Consider the following 16511-nt stretch of genomic DNA (forward strand, 5'->3'; position numbering starts at 1 on the left):
CTATTTGAGGGGTTGTTTTTAAAAGTCTGGAACGGATTAATCCATTTTGCATTACTTTGTATGGGAAAGTGCGCCTTGGTTTTGGAACAGACTTCCGGAACAGATTAAGTTTGAGAACCAAGGTACCACTGTAAAGTGTATAAGTGACACAACCCATGTGCCTACTGCTTGCATACATTGCCACTATGACAGGGAGCCATGATCACATCGCAGCCGCAAGCAACAAATCAGATATATTCACATGAGTCACAGGTCTGTGACTGTTATGCACCTCATGTCAAACCATGTTGGTGGCATTTGTTGCTGTGCTTCAGGCTGGCGCTGAGAGCAGACTCAAACTTTTCTGGGAAGCCAGGTGCAGGTAGGGTTGCCATATTTCAAAAAGACTTCTATATTGTTCAGCTTTTTTAAGAAGAAGAAGAAGAAGAAGAGTTTGGATTTGATATCCCGCCTTTCACTCCCTTTAAGGAGTCTCAAAGCGGCTAACATTCTCCTTTCCCTTCCTCCCCCACAACAAACACTCTGTGAGGTGAGTGGGGCTGAGAGACTTCAGAGAAGTGTGACTGGCCCAAGGTCACCCAGCAGCTGCATGTGGAGGAGCGGAGACGCGAACCCGGTTACCCAGATTACATGACTACCGCTCTTAACCACTACACCACACTGGCTCTCAGTTAAGGAACCCCCCCCCCCCCCAATTTTACAAAAAGGCTATTTTTCAATTGACTTGCCTAAGCGCCACCTTTCAGAAATCCCCCTTTGGACGTCAATTCCGCCTTTGAAATCTGAGTAGTGTTCAGGAAAATCTGGACGTATGGCAGCTCTAGGTGGAGGAAGAAAGGAACACTTCAGATGAATGTTGTGGAAAAGGCTGAACCATGATGCTTAGAGACCTATCAAATCTATGTTTTCTAAGGCACAGAGTGAGTTTTCATGGGAAAAGTGCTGGGATAGGAGGGAAGAGCTCAGACACAGAGCTTTAAAGTGTGGACCTGTGCCTTGAAACACCACACAAAAGGAAGCCTAGATGAGCTTTTAGTTAATGAGTGCTGCGATGATGTACAGTTTGCGAAAACTACATTTCAACAGAAGATTCATCTTGAGAATGTGTTAACTGTGCACATTAGTTTCAGTTGAACCTCAGCACACCTAACATTTCTGGCAGAACTGGGCCTACAGGCTTCCTTGTAAAAGTAAAATAAATGGAGGGGAAATACGTAAATTGTATTGGTTTCCGCAAAACAAATACATAAACCAAACCAGGAAACCAGGACCGATGAGACGTGCAAATAATACAAATTCCATTTCTGAAGCCTGAAACTGTGAATAATGTTGGAAATATAAGTAACACTAATGTGGCACGCAGTGACTGTTGAATAATAAAAAAGCAGCTTCAGATCTAGCTGTTGTGCAAATGGTAGCAGCTGCTTTGAAAATGCTCTGGAAAACAGAAAGGGATTTTGCAGCAGCCCTGAGTTATGGCTGATGCATTGACTCATTCTTTCTGTAAATCTGAGGTAGCCATCGGAGAGGCACCGGCATGATTCTAGCTCAATCTGTTAAACACAAGCATATTGATTCAGGCCCAGTAAATTCTCCATGTGTAAATTGTTGTTTAGTCGTTCAGTTGTGTCCGACTCTTCGTGATCCCCTGGACCAGAGCACGCCAGGCACCTCTGTCTTCCACTGCCACCCGCAGTTTGGTCAGATTCATGTTTGTAGCTTCGAGGACACTGTCTAACCATCTCGTCCTCTGTCGTCCCCTTCTCCTTGTGCCCTCCATCTTTCCCAACATCAGGGTCTTTTCCAGTGAGTCTTCTCTTCTCATGAGGTGGCCAAAGTATTGGAGCCTCAGCTTCACGATCTGTCCTTCCAGTGAGCACTCAGGGCTGATTTCCTTCAGAATGGATGCGTTTGATCTTCTTGCAGTCCATGGGACTCTCAAGAGTCTCCTCCAGCACCATAATTCAAAAGCGTCAATCCTTCGGCGATCAGCCTTCTTTATGGTCCAGCTCTCACTTCCATACATCACTACTGGGAAAACCATAGCTTTTACTATACGGACCTTTGTTGGCAAGGTGATGTCTCTACTTTTTAAAATGCTGTCTAGGTTTGCCATTGCTTTCCTCCCAAGAAGCAGGTGTAAATAGGTATTTACCATGTGTAAATAGGTATTGCTAAAGCTAGGATTACCTGCTACTATAGACTCCAACATGCGGAGCTTGTCACAGGAGATACTATTGTAAATTACTCATCAGCTCCCCTTTCCCCAGTATTGGACTCTTCCCTGGTCGAGACACTCTGCTTTTTATAGTGTATTGCCAAAGAGACCAACTTTCATGATCTCTCTGAGTAATAGATCATAAAGCTGAGTGAAACAACAACGATGTATCATCTACGAAAGGTGGCCTGTGACCTCAAAAATAATTCAAAACAGGCGGCCTTCAGGAAAGATGGGCTTCGCCAGCAACAGATATAGTATAGAGTCGTGTAGAAACTGCAGCTAAATGCCCTTCCACCCGAATCCTGTGAGCTGTGTGTGGCAAAAGCTCATCCCAGAGAGGAGGCGTCATAAATCAGCAAGGTGCTTTCTGACAGTTTCCCCCATAGCGTGAGCAGCTAAGCAAGGAGGATTTATCCAAATGTGCCTTATTCACATATACGTAATGCGAGCGCTTCCTTTGCCAGCACGGAGCTGGGTATTTATGGGAGATGATGCAGGTGATAAATTGTACATGAGTCAGAAGGTGGAAGCACGGGTGGTAGAAAACAAAATGAAAGGCTTGTAACTGGAGGAGGTCGGTGTACACATTGGTGATTTATACCTGCCCTTTCCCATGCAGTAGGAGCGTATCATACAGAAGTGACACGAGAATTAGTCTTCATTATGGGAGTGCCCTTGAGTTTCTCATGAGGATGCCCACTAGCTTCCCCCAATCTCGTGCCCTCTATACTTTTGGACTACAACTCCCATCATCCTTGACCACTGGCCATGCTGCTTGGTGCTGATGGGAGTTGCGATTCTAAACACCTGGAGAGACCAGGTTGGGGAAAACTGCTCTATGTCCCTTGCAGGATGGAGTATGGTAGTCATAGCCCTTCCTGTGCTAGCTTGCCTTCTATTTATGTGTGGGCATGCATGTGGTTAGGGACATGGGTGGCGCTGTGGGTTAAACCACAGAGCCTAGGACTTGCCAATCAGAAGGTCGGTGGTTCGAATCCCCACGACGGGGTAAGCGCCTGTTGCTTGGTCCCTGCTCCTGCCAACCTAGCAGTTCGAAAGCACGTCAAAGTGCAAGTAAATAAATAGGTACCGCTCTGGCAGGAAGGTAAACGGCGTTTCTGTGCGCTGCTCTGGTTCGCCAGAAGCAGCTTAGTCATGCTGGCCACATGACCCGGAAGATGTGCGCCGGCTTCCTCGGCCAGTAAAGCGAGATGAGCACCGCAACCCTAGAGTCGGTCATGACTGGACCTAATGGTCAGGGGTCCCCTTTACCTTTATGCATGTGGTTTCCAGAAGGCCGCCTGCCCAGGCATTGACCATACCCATAAGAATATAGGAAGCTACCTTATATTGAGGCAGATCATTCGTCTATCCAGCTCAGGACAGTCTACATGGAGTGGCATGAGCTCTTCAGAATTTCAGGCAGTGTTCTCTCCTGGCCCTACCTGAGGATGCTGGGAATCGAACCTGGAATCATCTGGATGCAAATCAGATGCTCTACCACTGAGCTACAGCCCCTCCTATTTTCAATATACAGTGGTACCTTGGTTCTCAAACTTAATCCATTCTGGAGGTCCATTCCAAAACCAAAGCGTTCCAAAACCAAGGCACGCTTTCCCATAGAAAGTAATGCAAAACAGATGAATCCGTTCCAGACTTTTAAAAACAACCCCTGAAACAGCAGTTTAACATGAATTTTACTATCCAACGAGACCGCTGATCCATAAAATGAAAGAAATAAACAGTCACACAATCAATCAGTAGCTGAACTGGGTTCCACGCAGTCACAAAAACAAAACAAAAAAGCCGCAAAAAATTAAAATAAATAGCAAAAACAGACAGACCTCAGTGTAACACTCTAAACGAAAGTGTGGCAGTCAAATCAGAAGCGTAACACTCAAAACGGAACATGTTCAGCTTCCAAAAAAAGTTCGCAAACCGGAACACTTACTTTCGGGTTTGCAGTGATTGGGTTCCAAGTTGTTTGAGTCCCAAGGTGTTTTAAAAACAAGGTACCACTGTATACGGTATATATATATGGGGGGGGGGGGAGACTAATATTTAAAATTGTAGCCAGAAAAGTGCTTTACTGCTCTCAGTTACAAAAATTAACAGAGTTATAAAATGGTGCTCAGTGCAAAGAGTGTTAAGCTATGAAAGGTCACTCTCCATGTCCCTTCAAAGAGATGCAAAAAAAGTTCTAAAGACATAGCTGGACGTGTTTGATGGATTTTAAGAAAGTCGGCTTCAAAAACCCCAGATGAAAGCTGAGTAGAATTCCATAGGGAGAGATTCTGTGGCACAAAGGAGTTCAAAAGGGATTTCCTTTACATTGAAATGAATGTAGGTTATGTAAAAAGATTCATAAATTACGTAACCCATGTTAAATAGTGGACAGAGAGATGAATAACATATTATTTGGTGGAAACCACACTGCGGCAGGATGGAAACAGTACTGAAGGCAGTGCCGTCTTTACTTGGGGGTGCAAGGGGTGCAGTACTCATGGATTGAGGTTGAATCCTGACAAGACAGAAGTACTGTTCTTGGGGGACAGGGGGCGGGCTGGTGTGGAGGACTCCCTGGTCCTGAATGGGGTAACTGTGCCCCTGAAGGACCAGGTGCGCAGCCTGGGAGTCATTTTGGACTCACAGCTGTCCATGGAGGCGCAGGTCAAGTCTGTGGCCAGGGCAGCTGTTTACCAGCTCCATCTGGTACGCAGGCTGAGACTGTCTTGCCAGAGTGGTGCATGCTCTAGTTATCTCTCGCTTGGACTACTGCAATGCGCTCTATGTGGGGGCTACCTTTGAAGGTGACCCGGAAACTACAACTAATCCAGAATGCGGCAGCTAGACTGGTGACTGGGAGCGGCCGCCGAGACCACATAACACCGGTCTTGAATAGCCTACATTGGCTCCCAGTACATTTCCAAGCACAATTCAAAGTGTTGGTGTTGACCTTTAAAGCCCTAAACGGCCTCAGTCCAGTATACCTGAAGGAGTGTCTCCACCTCCCTCGTTCTGCCCGGACACTGAGGTCTAGCGGCGAGGGCCTTCTAGCGGTTCCCTCACTGCGAGAAGCAAAGCTACAGGGAACCAGTCAGAGGTCCTTCTCGGTAGTGGCGCCCACCCTGTGGAATGCCCTCCCATCAGATGTCAATGAGATAACTACCTGGCATTTAGAAGACATCTGAAGGCAGCCCTGTTCAGGGAAGTTTTTAATGTGTGACATTTTAATACATTTTTAATCTTTGTTGGAAGCCAACCAGAGTGGCTGGGGAAACCCATCCAGATGGGAGGGGTACAAATATTATTATTATTATTATTATTATTATTATTATTATTATTATTACTATTATTGGCAAATGTATACCTACTGTATACTTGTCCCTCTTGATCAGTGGAGGTGAAAAGCAATGGAGCAAAAGTCCCTGTCGCTCTCCTCCGTCGCTCTATTACTCCATAGTGTCAAATATTTCTGACGAGTCAGGAAATAAAAGCAGTTATTTCCACTGCGTCGTTGTTACAGGTGAGCGATTTTCCTCCCCCCAAAAAGGTCAACAACTTTGGTTCCCCCCTCCCAAAGAAGCTCAACAACCTTGAGTTCTCCCCCCCCCCCCAAATCTGGGGACGGCTAAACTAAATTTGGGGGCACTGGGCGGATCTTTGCACCCCGGCAGCGCATATGCGAAAGACGGCCCTGACTGAAGGTGATGAATACAGAGAGGAATATGGATTTTTAAAACTATTGCAAATACTAACTCTAATAATTTTCTGTTTCGGTTTGATTGTCATGTCCTCATCTGAAATGAGGACTGAAAGGATTGTATGCCTATGCCTAACTATATTATCTTCTTTTCTTTGAGTCATCGGCTTCTTTTTCCTTATAATGGCGCCATGTTAATAAAATTGTTATTGCAGGAGAATCTTAATGCCAGCAACATGGGGCATCAGGTGATCGTATTAGACTTTGCGGCCATCAGAGGAATGTGGGAGATTCGGGTTAAGAAGCACAAAGAACGGGAAAAAAAGGAGAAGCAACGAATAGCCCAAAGCGCATTAGAAAAGTAAGGAAATGTATCATTCTTTTTAATATTAATCTGATAAATTGCCTGAAAACTGAATTATAAATCAAGCTGTCGATGAATCATTGTCAACAATAGCCTGTCTGCATTATTTTATTAGATAATTTCCCTTTTCCTAGGGGGATGCACGCTAACATCCTGCATTCTTAAACACATTGCAGAAGTTAAATATCTCTTTGCGTTTATGATACCGGAGCCAAGCTATTTCAGACTCTACCCTAAAATTACTTCCTGATTTCAGCACATCGCACTACATTTATTGGGATGGCTATAGCTGCATTAGGACATGAGCAAAACCGTGCAAACTTAGTATAGCACTGAAAATAAAATAAAACAAACTCCATGCCTGCAGTTATGGAAATCTGGAAAGAGACTTGATGAAACAGGCCAAGGATTCACCTGGTTGAGCATCTTGTTTCCAACAGCGGTGAGCCAGAGAGTTCCCCAAAGACCTTGACTTTTATTTGAACTGTTAACCACCTTGGACTTTTAAATGCAAAGCAGGGTGTATCTGAAACCAACCAACCAACCAACCTCACCAGCCCTCCCCAATTGTTTTCCCTCAACAGCTGCTATTGCGAGGCATGAGTTCTGTGGGTGCATTTAGGGGAATTTTTGACTCTGGTCTTAATGGTCTTTGGGGGAAATCTGCCTCTTTATGTGAGTTATTTCATTCCCTTTAAAAAAGCTAGTGAGCAATCCGGCTGCATTTGTGGGCCCAGCTGTTCGTTTGACTGAGGTGGGGCCAGAGGTGGAGCAAGGTGGGAGTGGTGGGTGCGGTCTGCTCCAGGTACAATCCCAGAGGTTTTTTTTTGGCATCGCCCCCCCTGGGACGTGCGCGGCGGCCCAGTGGCGTAGCGTGGGGGGTGCAGGGGGGCCCGGCCGCACCGGGTGAAACATCTGGGGGGGGCGCGCTCGCACTCGCAGCTCTCTGCCCTTACCTGGCTCACTCACTCTCTCTCACTGCAGTGCTGGCTGTGCGAATCCGATCCGAGCCGCCGGGTCGCCGCCCACTGTGGACGGGGGGTGTGCCAGGCGTGCGGTGCGTTGCGGAGAGAGAGCAAGGGACTATCTGGGGGAGGGACAGTGCAGCGGGGGGGGGGCGCAAATTACTTGCCTTGCCCCGGGTGCTGACAACCCACGCTACGCCACTGCGGCGGCCCTCTGGGATGCTAGAGCACCTAGCTCCACCTCTGGGTGGGGTAGAGGTGGAGCTTTGTCCTAAAGTTGAAGCTTGACAGCATTGGCAACAGCCATTTCTAGACATTTCCTCCATGGCATCACATGGCAAGCAACTGTGGCATTACCAAGCTTGTGGCAAATATGTCGACGGTGTGAAAAAGTACTCCCTTCTGTCTGTCCTAGCTACTGCCAACAAATTTCATCCAGTGGCCTCAGGCTCTGGTATCAAGGGTGAATGGTATTACTTTCCCTAAAACGTGCACAATTCTATAAACCTTGAGCATGCCCTCCCTTAGTTGTCCTTTAAAAGAAAAATTAAAAGGTACTTACCTTTTTCTCGCTGAGGTGTTCCAGACCTCATGCAAGTTGTCCTTGTATCTCTGTGTTGTCATTCTTCTAAGATAGGAAGATAAACAGGAAAATGCCCTCTTAAAATGTGCTGGGAGGGGGGATTATTGGGTTGTTTTTCTTTTTCTTTTTATTGTGTATTTTGTGTTTTTATATTGTGATTTTACGTTGTGAACTGCCCTGAGACCTGACCTGCAGTTATAGGGCGGTATACAAATTTAATAAATAATAATATTAAATAGTAATATATCAGGTTGGACTGATTGCCCATCTACCACATCATCATCATCATCATCATCATCATCATTATACCAAATTGCCTAAGTTTTAATGTTTTACCTCAGAGTATGCTAAGAGGCCTTGGCTGTCATAACAAGCAAACATTTTCACATTTGACAGGAAATATATTTAATACCAGAAGTCTACAGAAACACTTTGTTAGCTGCCACAAATCTTCTACAGAACATAGATGTATTCTGATGGCCACTCTAGTTGCATTCACTTTCCTATTACAGCTGCAGAGCTTCATGTTTACTCAAACTAAACAGACTCAGGTTTTCATCAGCTATGTATGAGGAGGACACAGGCTTATATTAACATTTATTTCAATTTGCTGAAGAGTTTATGAGCCACCCAATGGTCTCTAGCATGCAAGAAGTCAAAGAGTTCCTCTGTACAATTCTCCTCTTTACGGGACTTGGATGACACTTGAGCAGTTCACTCCTCTAAACCAGGGGTCAGCAAACCTTTTCAGCAGGGGGCCGGTCCACTGTCCCTCAGACCTTGTGGGGGGCCGGACTATATTTTGAAAAAAATAAGAACGAATTCCTATGCCCCACCAATAACCCAGAGATGCATTTTAAATACAGTGGTACCTGGGGTTACATACACTTCAGGTTACATACGCTTCAGGTTACAGACTCTGCTAACCCAGAATTAGTGCTTCAGGTTAAGAACTTTCCTTCAGGATGAGAACAGAAATCGTGCTCCGGCAGCGTGGCAGCAGCAGGAGGCCCCATTAGCTAAAGTGGTGCTTCAGGTTAAGAACAGTTTCAGGTTAAGAACAGACCTCCAGAACGAATTAAGTACTTAACCTGAGGTACCACTGTAAAAGCACACATTCTACTCATATAAAAGCACCAGGCAGGCCCCACAAATAACCCAGAGATGCATTTTAAATAAAAGGACACATTCTACTCATGTAAAAACACGCTGATTCCCAGACCGTCCATGGGCTGGATCCGGCCCCCGGGCCTTAGTTTGCCTACCCATGGTTTAAACTTTCCCGCGCTTTCACACATTTCTCAGTCTGTTCACAATGCTCCTGGACAGTAGTTAAAGGCTCCACAAGCTCTTCTTCCTCACTTTGGCCTTCTAGAACCTTCTCATCCTGCCACCGCCATCACTGCAAATTTCCCTCAAGCCTCATGCAACTTCCCCCATCTAGCACAGTATGGTCTGCTCTGACTGGCCTGGCAGCAGCTCTCCAGGTTCTTTCTCATTATTTGAACCTTTTTAAATTGGAGATGCTGGGACCCTTATCAAAGCAAAGCACATGCTCTTCCACTGATCTGTGGCCCATCGCCTGAATTACGGTATGTCCAGAACTGTGCACAGTATTTCCCAGACATATCATAGGCTATGCGCATATTACCATTTACTCTGGCTCCAGCGTGCTCATGCCACTAGCATTTGAAGCTGTGTATACATGGTGTACATAATTTTTTTGAATTATGGTGCTGGAGGAGACTCTTGAGAGTCCCATGGACTGCAAGAAGATCAAACCTATCCATTCTGAAGGAAATCAGCCCTGAGTGCTCACTGGAAGGACAGATACTGAAGCTGAGGCTCCAATACTTTGGCCACCTCATGAGAAGAGAAGACTCCCTGGAAAAGACCCTGATGTTGGGAAAGATTGAGGGCACAAGGAGAAGGGGACGACAGAGGACGAGATGGTTGGGCAGTGTTCTCGAAGCTACCAGCATGAGTTTGACCAAACTGTGGGAGGCAGTTGAAGACAGGAGTGCCTGGCGTGCTCTGGTCCATGGGGCCACGAAGAGTCGGGCATGACTAAACGACTAAACAACAACAATAACAACAACACATGGTGTTAGTCACAATCTATATCTACTCCGTCATTTGCGAGAAACACTGCTGATGCATTTTCCCTCAAACCAGCTTCCGTCCAATTTGGAAAAAAATAAGCCACATTCACTTTGCAGCGAAGCTGAGGTGTTGCTCATGCCCAGATGGCACCTTCAGGAGTCTGCAGGCACAGGGAAACCAAACTGTTAATGTGCACTGGGGGAAGACAGCTCTGTCCCCTCTTTGATATGTACAGCAACATGCAAATACAATGTGAGACACAAGGGAGATGAAACAACCTTGCTGCCTTTTGAACCAGTAATGTGTATGTATCCATTGATTGGGAAGCCTGCACTTAAGCAGTGTAGTATGGTAAAAATCATTTGACAACGCTGCAGTGATGATATGCTTTTAGGCTTGACAAAGGCTGCAATTATGTTTAAAAATGCTCCATTTGAATTGCATGTGGCATATTTCATATCAACCCAAGAGAAAGAAAGAAAATCTTTGATAAATTGAGGGTTTGATGTGTCAGAGGTAACAGTGTATTTTGTCAAGTGAGTTAAATGATTGCTTTTCATTTGATTATATTGGCTAAAAGTGGCATGTAAAATCTTGTTATTGTGAGCTTTAAATAGAAGTTGTTGAAGTTACTTTGAGAGAGGCTAAAAGAGTCCAGCAGGTATTGTCAATGGAGCAGGGATTTGTTATGTTACAAAGGCTTTCATCAATGTGTTCTCCAATCACAAAACTGTTTTGAAGACACGCTGAAGAGGACTCTTGTGCTGGTCCCAGGGGGAGGTCACCGTGGGGCGAGCTTCAGGACCTGAGTCGAGGGTCGGCAGACAGTCCTCCACGGGCGAAGCAGGGTCCAGGGCGAGGAGCAGGGCAAGGACAGGAACTCTCGAGGAACAGGACAGGGTGCTGGCCGATACAGCTCTTCAATGATGTTGCTCCCGCAACCTGGGACCGGGCTGACTCGCCCTTATCTTCTCTGAGGCCAGGGGCTGTCCCAGCCCCCAGGAGACCCGCCTCTCCTGGCCTTAAGGCGAGCACTCCTCCTGGGAGAAACCAGTTCCCTCCGCCTCTCTGCCCTGAGCCTCTGCAGCTCAGGAGAGGCTGGAGGGTTAATGGACCCAGGGGGAGACTCACCTCCCCCTGACAGGGCTGGGAGAGGCGCACCTGTAGGCACTGTGTCTTCAATCACCTCCAGAGCCAGAGAGGATTCACCTGGTGCCTGCTCCTGAGGATCTGGCACAGGTGCAGGTGCTTCAGATCCAAGGCCCTGCCCCAGTTCAGCCGGCCCTGGAGGCGGGGACTCCTGTGCAGGCTGGAGTTCCTCCGGTTCAGCCTCTGAATCGGATTCCCAGGCCATCACACCTCTTCTGTTGACAATTGGATTTTCTCTTCCCCAAGGCAGTGCTATTTGGTGTTGAGTTCCCCTCACTCTGTAAGAAAGATCTTATGATATTTCAGCGAGATTTCATCTTGCTGGAAATCAGTGCCCTCCAATGGGGGCCTCCACCACCCCACCTCATGGCTGAGCCAGGCCTGGTGAGCATAACCATAACGCCTCCTTGCCTTACTTTGCTACCATCCATCACACCTCTGTGGCCAGACCCTCCATGCACTGGGGGATGAGTATTTGCAGGGGGAAAGCTGCTGTACTCATGGGAGCTCCCTGTGCAATTTAAAGGTAAAGGTAAAGGTACCCCTGCCCATACGGGCCAGTCTTGACAGACTCTAGGGTTGTGCGCCCATCTCACTCAAAGAGGCCAAGGGCCAGCGCTGTCCGAAGACACTTCCGGGTCACGTGGCCAGCGTGACATCGCTGCTCTGGTGAGCCAGTGCAGCACACGGAAACGCCGTTTACCTTCCCGCTAGTAAATGGTCCCTATTTATCTACTTGCACCCGGGGGTGCTTTCGAACTGCTAGGTTGGCAGGCGCTGGGACCAAACAGCGGGAGCGCACCTCGCCGCGGGGATTCGAACCGCCGATCTTTCGATCGGCAAGCCCTAGGCACTGAGGCTTTAACCCACAGCGCCACCCGCGTCCCTCCCTGTGCAATTTAGAACCCTGGTTATGCTGAGTTCAGGCCTTTGTCTTCCAATGCATGGAGGAAGCAGGGCTAGTGGCAGTAATGTGCCCCCCCCCCCCCACTGGGAGAGTCAGCCTTGAAAATTGAGCTGAGTGAGGAAGAGGCTGACTCTGGAGATGAGAGCTGTCCGTCTGATTTTAGAGAGAACAGCCCAGGGCCCCTTTTTTTCCAGGGAAGAAGCGGTTAGTTCCCAAGGGGAGAAAGAGTTGGATGTCGGCCAAGGCGTTGCCAGGCAACCAGCAGATAAGATGGTTTCGGAGGCTGAGTCTTCTGAGGAAGAGGTAGCTCAGCCCTGCAGTCCTAAAACTAGGAGATTATAGAGGCTCCGAGAGCAACGGAAGGGAAGGAGACAAAAGGCATTCTTCCTGCTGGGGGAGGAACAATGAGTCAGACTGAGCAACTAGATTAATGAGAGCAGGCAGATTGTCATCTGAATGTGTTTTTCTTTTAAATAAACTTGTATAAAACTGATGGATGGTCTTTGCTGCTTTATCAGGCTGCTCGCCTGCTAGAGATCATTATAGCCAGCCACACAATCCCACTCTTCATCATACAATGGGGGAATCGCCAGAATAAAGAGGGGAATTGGGTGTACTGTAGAACTGATGGGCTTGAAGGGAAGATACACCTGCCATTGTTGTTAGCATCCATCAGTCTTGAAAGACAATGGAGTGCGCCTCTGGGGGCTAAGTCAAACAACTGGAGAATCACAGCACCTATTGTGGCTGCAGAGATCAGTAACTCATACCTGCTGCCTCCCGCATTGTTTTTGCTGCATTAGCAGCACCAAAGTAACCTCCCTGAAGGTCCTGGGCTGCCCAGATGACAAGACCTTTTGTTGCTTTCAGACTGCAAGTGATATGTAACTGACTGCATCCCTAGCAATTCCACTGTGTTTCCTTTACACTGAAATGAATAGGGTGGAATGATATAAAGGGAACACAATTTACAAATGACATTAACTTATGTAATTTTGCCACAGTGGTCACTGAAGACCAACTGCAGTGGAATGGAAACAGTGCAGGTGGAATAGATTTTTTTTTTTTTTTTTTTTTGCCTCTAATATCCTCAACTGTGATAGCAAATTTTGCATTTTGATTTTTTCAGAGAACAGATTTGTCTGTGAAGTGGTGGCTGTTAAGCTTTATTTCTCTGTCACAGTTTATTGCTGGTTAGGGGCTATTTTCTCGTGGTGGGCAGGTAATGTTGCTTCCCTCTGAGTCCTGCCATTTCAGTCGTGATCTGGATTGAACTGTGGTAGTAAAGCATTCAATGCACAAAATGCCAAAGATTGGAGATGACATTTAAAGCTTTTATGGCCAATTACAACACACTATTAGACAACTCCTAATAATTATGAAATTATGAAAAGCAAGATTACTAAGATATCATTAGCACATGGCCATAAGGTGAAATGTACATTTAGGTTTCTAAGAGGAAAATGGCAATTGACCCAAACTTGCACTTTTCCCTAGGCCCATATGGCATCAGGAATGGGCAGGATACAAAGTGGTTGCCTTATGGATGTAGGCTGTTACAGAGATTGAGCCATAGAAGGATATGGGACTTGCCCCATACTCACCACTATCTGCAGTTGCCATGGTGCACACCCACCATCCCAAGTTCATAATAAAAAGGTAAAGGGACCCCTGACCATTAGGTCCAGTCGGGGCCGACTCTGGGGTTGCGGCGCTCATCTCGCTTTATTGGCCGAGGGAGCCGGCGTACAGCTTCCGGGTCATGTGGCCACCATGACTAAGCCACTTCTGGCGAACCAGAGCACTGCACAGAAATGCCATTTACCTTCCCGCCGGAGCGGTACCTATTGATCTACTTGCACTTTGATGTGCTTTCGAACTGCTAGGTTGGCAGGAGCAGGGACCGAGCAACGGGAGCTCACCGCATCGTGGGGATTCGAACCTCCGACCTTCTGATCAGCAAGTCCTAGGCTCTGTGGTTTAACCCACAGCGCCACCCGCGTCCCATAAGTTCATAATAGTTGGTTACATAAAGGCAGCGGAGGAATGTTTTGCACATCAACCAAAGTTAGCAGTTGTGGTTTCACATAAGGAGCCCCCTTTAAAAAGTTATAATCCTACCAATCAGCTATTGTCCATACACCCACAGAGAAGACACACTGGGTAAAAAGTTGTATTTATTAATATAATAAGGAGAGGAACTACAAGCCAATTTAACCAAATTCATAAAGTCTGAGCAGGTGATGATTTTAGTAACTGGCGCTCCTGGATGTGTGAGGAAAAACGAGACCCGTAACACATGTGTGCGTAATTGGCAAAAGAATCAACTGAACATTTGGATTCAAAAAATGGGGCTTAAGACACTCTCTAGCGGGAGACAGCCCCCAACAGAGTTTACAACAGCCACAGTTAAGCAGTAGTACAGCGTGGGAATATAGGTTGAGACATCACCTTGCCAACAAAGGTCCGTATAGTAAAAGCTATGGTTTTCCCAGTAGTGATGTATGGAAGTGAGAGCTGGACCACAAAGAAGGCTGATTGCCGAAGAATTGACGCTTTTGAATTATGGTGCTGGAGGAAACTCTTGAGAGTCCCATGGACTGCAAGAAGATCAAATGCATCCATTCTTAAGGAAATCAGCCCTGAGTGCTCACTGGAAGGACAGATCGTGAAGCTGAGGCTCCAATACTTTGGCCACCTCATGAGAAGAGAAGACTCACTGGAAAAGACCCTGATGTTGGGAAAGATGGAGGGCACAAGGAGAAGGGGACGACAGAGGACGAGATGGTTAGACAGTGTTCTTGAAGCTACAAACATGAATCTGACCAAACTGCGGGTGGCAGTGGAAGACAGGAGTGCCTGGCGTGCTCTGGTCCATGGGGTCACGAAGAGTCGGACACGACTGAACGACTAAACAACAACAACAACAAGACTCCTTTTCATATGCTGTTTAGTCCCGCTTAAAGTGCTTAAAGAAATTCCTGAGTCATCTTTGCAGAGGAGGGGTGGGGAGAAACACCCCTCTACTGTCCCAGCAGGAGGATATTGACTGGGAAGAGACAGAGAAAAAAACCCTTTTCCATCAGCCAAGTAGATGCCTCATGAGGTTTTTTGTTTTTAAAAATAGGTTATTGTTTTTAATATCCAAAGCCCTGGCTGTTGGATTAGGGAGGCGACCTGACTGCACACTCTTTCATTTCAAATAGCGAGGGTTAATATATGCAGCAGCCTGATTCCAGCATCCTCCTGGGGTTAGAACAGCCGCATGGTTTCTCTTACCTCCCCGGTAAACCCAGCACTTTCTGTGTTAGCACAGCATTCACGAAGAGACAGCAGCACTTCCATTTTACAGGCTGACTTAGAGTAGAGCAATGAACTCCGGCTTAGACATAATGAGCTTCTACAGATTCGTTTGGTCATACCTATGGCATACAAATTTCCGATCCATCTCTAGAGTTAATCAAACAACATCAAAATTCGTATCACAGTTTTTGGCTTTCCCCGCTTGTCCAAGGTTTAGAAGTACATGTTGAACGAAACGGCCGGCAATTGATTTGGTTGCTTCTTTTCCGGGCCAGGAAGGCTACATAGATTCATTGAATCAGTAATGATGCTCAAGTGATTAGAGTTATCTGATCTTGAAGTGCAAAACACATTTATTCAGAACAAATTAGCTATCTGCCTTTTGGAACAATCAGAAGCCTCCATATTTTGTCTCTCTTGGCACTGCCTACAGTTCCACTACCAGTAATGCCCAGCCTGTTCCCCATATCGTGCATAAGAAGATAGTCTTGTCGCAGAGGGACAACTACAGTGGTACCTCGGGTTACATACGCTTCAGGTTACATACACTTCAGGTTACAGACTCTGCTAACCCAGAAATAGTGCTTCAGGTTAAGAACTTTGCTTCAGGATGAGAACAGAAATTGTGCTCTGGCGGCGTGGCGGCAGCAGGAGGCCCCATTAGCTAAAGTGGTGCTTCAGGTTAAGAACAGTTTCAGGTTAAGTACGGACCTCCAGAACGAATTAAGTACTTAACCTGAGGTACCACTGTGTGCTACTGTTTGCACCCCCTTTTAAATGCAGTGGTACCTTGGGTTACAGACGCTTCAGCTTACAGACGCTTCAGGTTACAGACTCCGCTAACCCAGAAACAGTACCTTGGGTTAAGAACTTTGCTTCAGGATGAGAACAGAAATCACGCGGCGGCAGCGGGAGGCACCATTAACTAAAGTGTTACCTCAAGTTAACAACGGTTTCAGGTTAAGAACGGACCTCCAGAACGAATTAAGTTCTTAACCCGAGGTACCACTATGGAGCTAGATGAGTGCTCAAGCCTCACTGCTCTTTGAACTTAGGAGCAAAACTAGATGGGCACCTCCCCTTTTTTTGGTGGCACAGCATGTCAACGCAAAGGCACAAATACTGTTTTTGGAATCAGGGCCGTCTTAAGCATATCCGGCGCCATGGTGCAAAGATCCCTCTGGCGCCCTGTTACCGGAAAAATCCGAGGGCT

At 46.7% G+C, this 16511-nt stretch overlaps 3 protein-coding genes across 4 annotated transcripts in view; 1 reads left to right on the forward strand and 2 right to left on the reverse strand.

Annotated features, from left to right (window-relative positions):
* Nucleotides 1-16511, reverse strand: part of LOC310660034 (cryptic protein-like) — a 266083-nt gene that overhangs the window by 49887 nt on the left and 199685 nt on the right. The window lies entirely within an intron of this gene.
* Nucleotides 1-16511, forward strand: part of LRRC2 (leucine rich repeat containing 2) — a 78596-nt gene that overhangs the window by 5894 nt on the left and 56191 nt on the right. The window contains exon 2 of the mRNA XM_083404262.1: nt 6140-6285. Within this exon, the coding sequence (XP_083260388.1) occupies nt 6161-6285 (125 nt within the window). The 5' untranslated portion in view covers nt 6140-6160. The remainder of the gene's footprint in view (nt 1-6139; nt 6286-16511) is intronic.
* Nucleotides 8351-15340, reverse strand: LOC310660279 (cytochrome b-c1 complex subunit 6, mitochondrial-like; the record flags this gene model as incomplete). The annotated part of the gene is made up of 3 exons (XM_083404604.1): nt 8351-8551; nt 9102-9223; nt 15275-15340. The coding sequence occupies 3 exons, from the start codon at nt 15338-15340 to the stop codon at nt 8434-8436; spliced, it is 306 nt and encodes a 101-aa protein (XP_083260730.1). The 3' UTR covers nt 8351-8433.

Source organism: Podarcis tiliguerta, assembly GCF_965153285.1.
Source record: "Podarcis tiliguerta genome assembly, chromosome: 11".
NCBI lineage: Eukaryota > Metazoa > Chordata > Lepidosauria > Squamata > Lacertidae > Podarcis > Podarcis tiliguerta.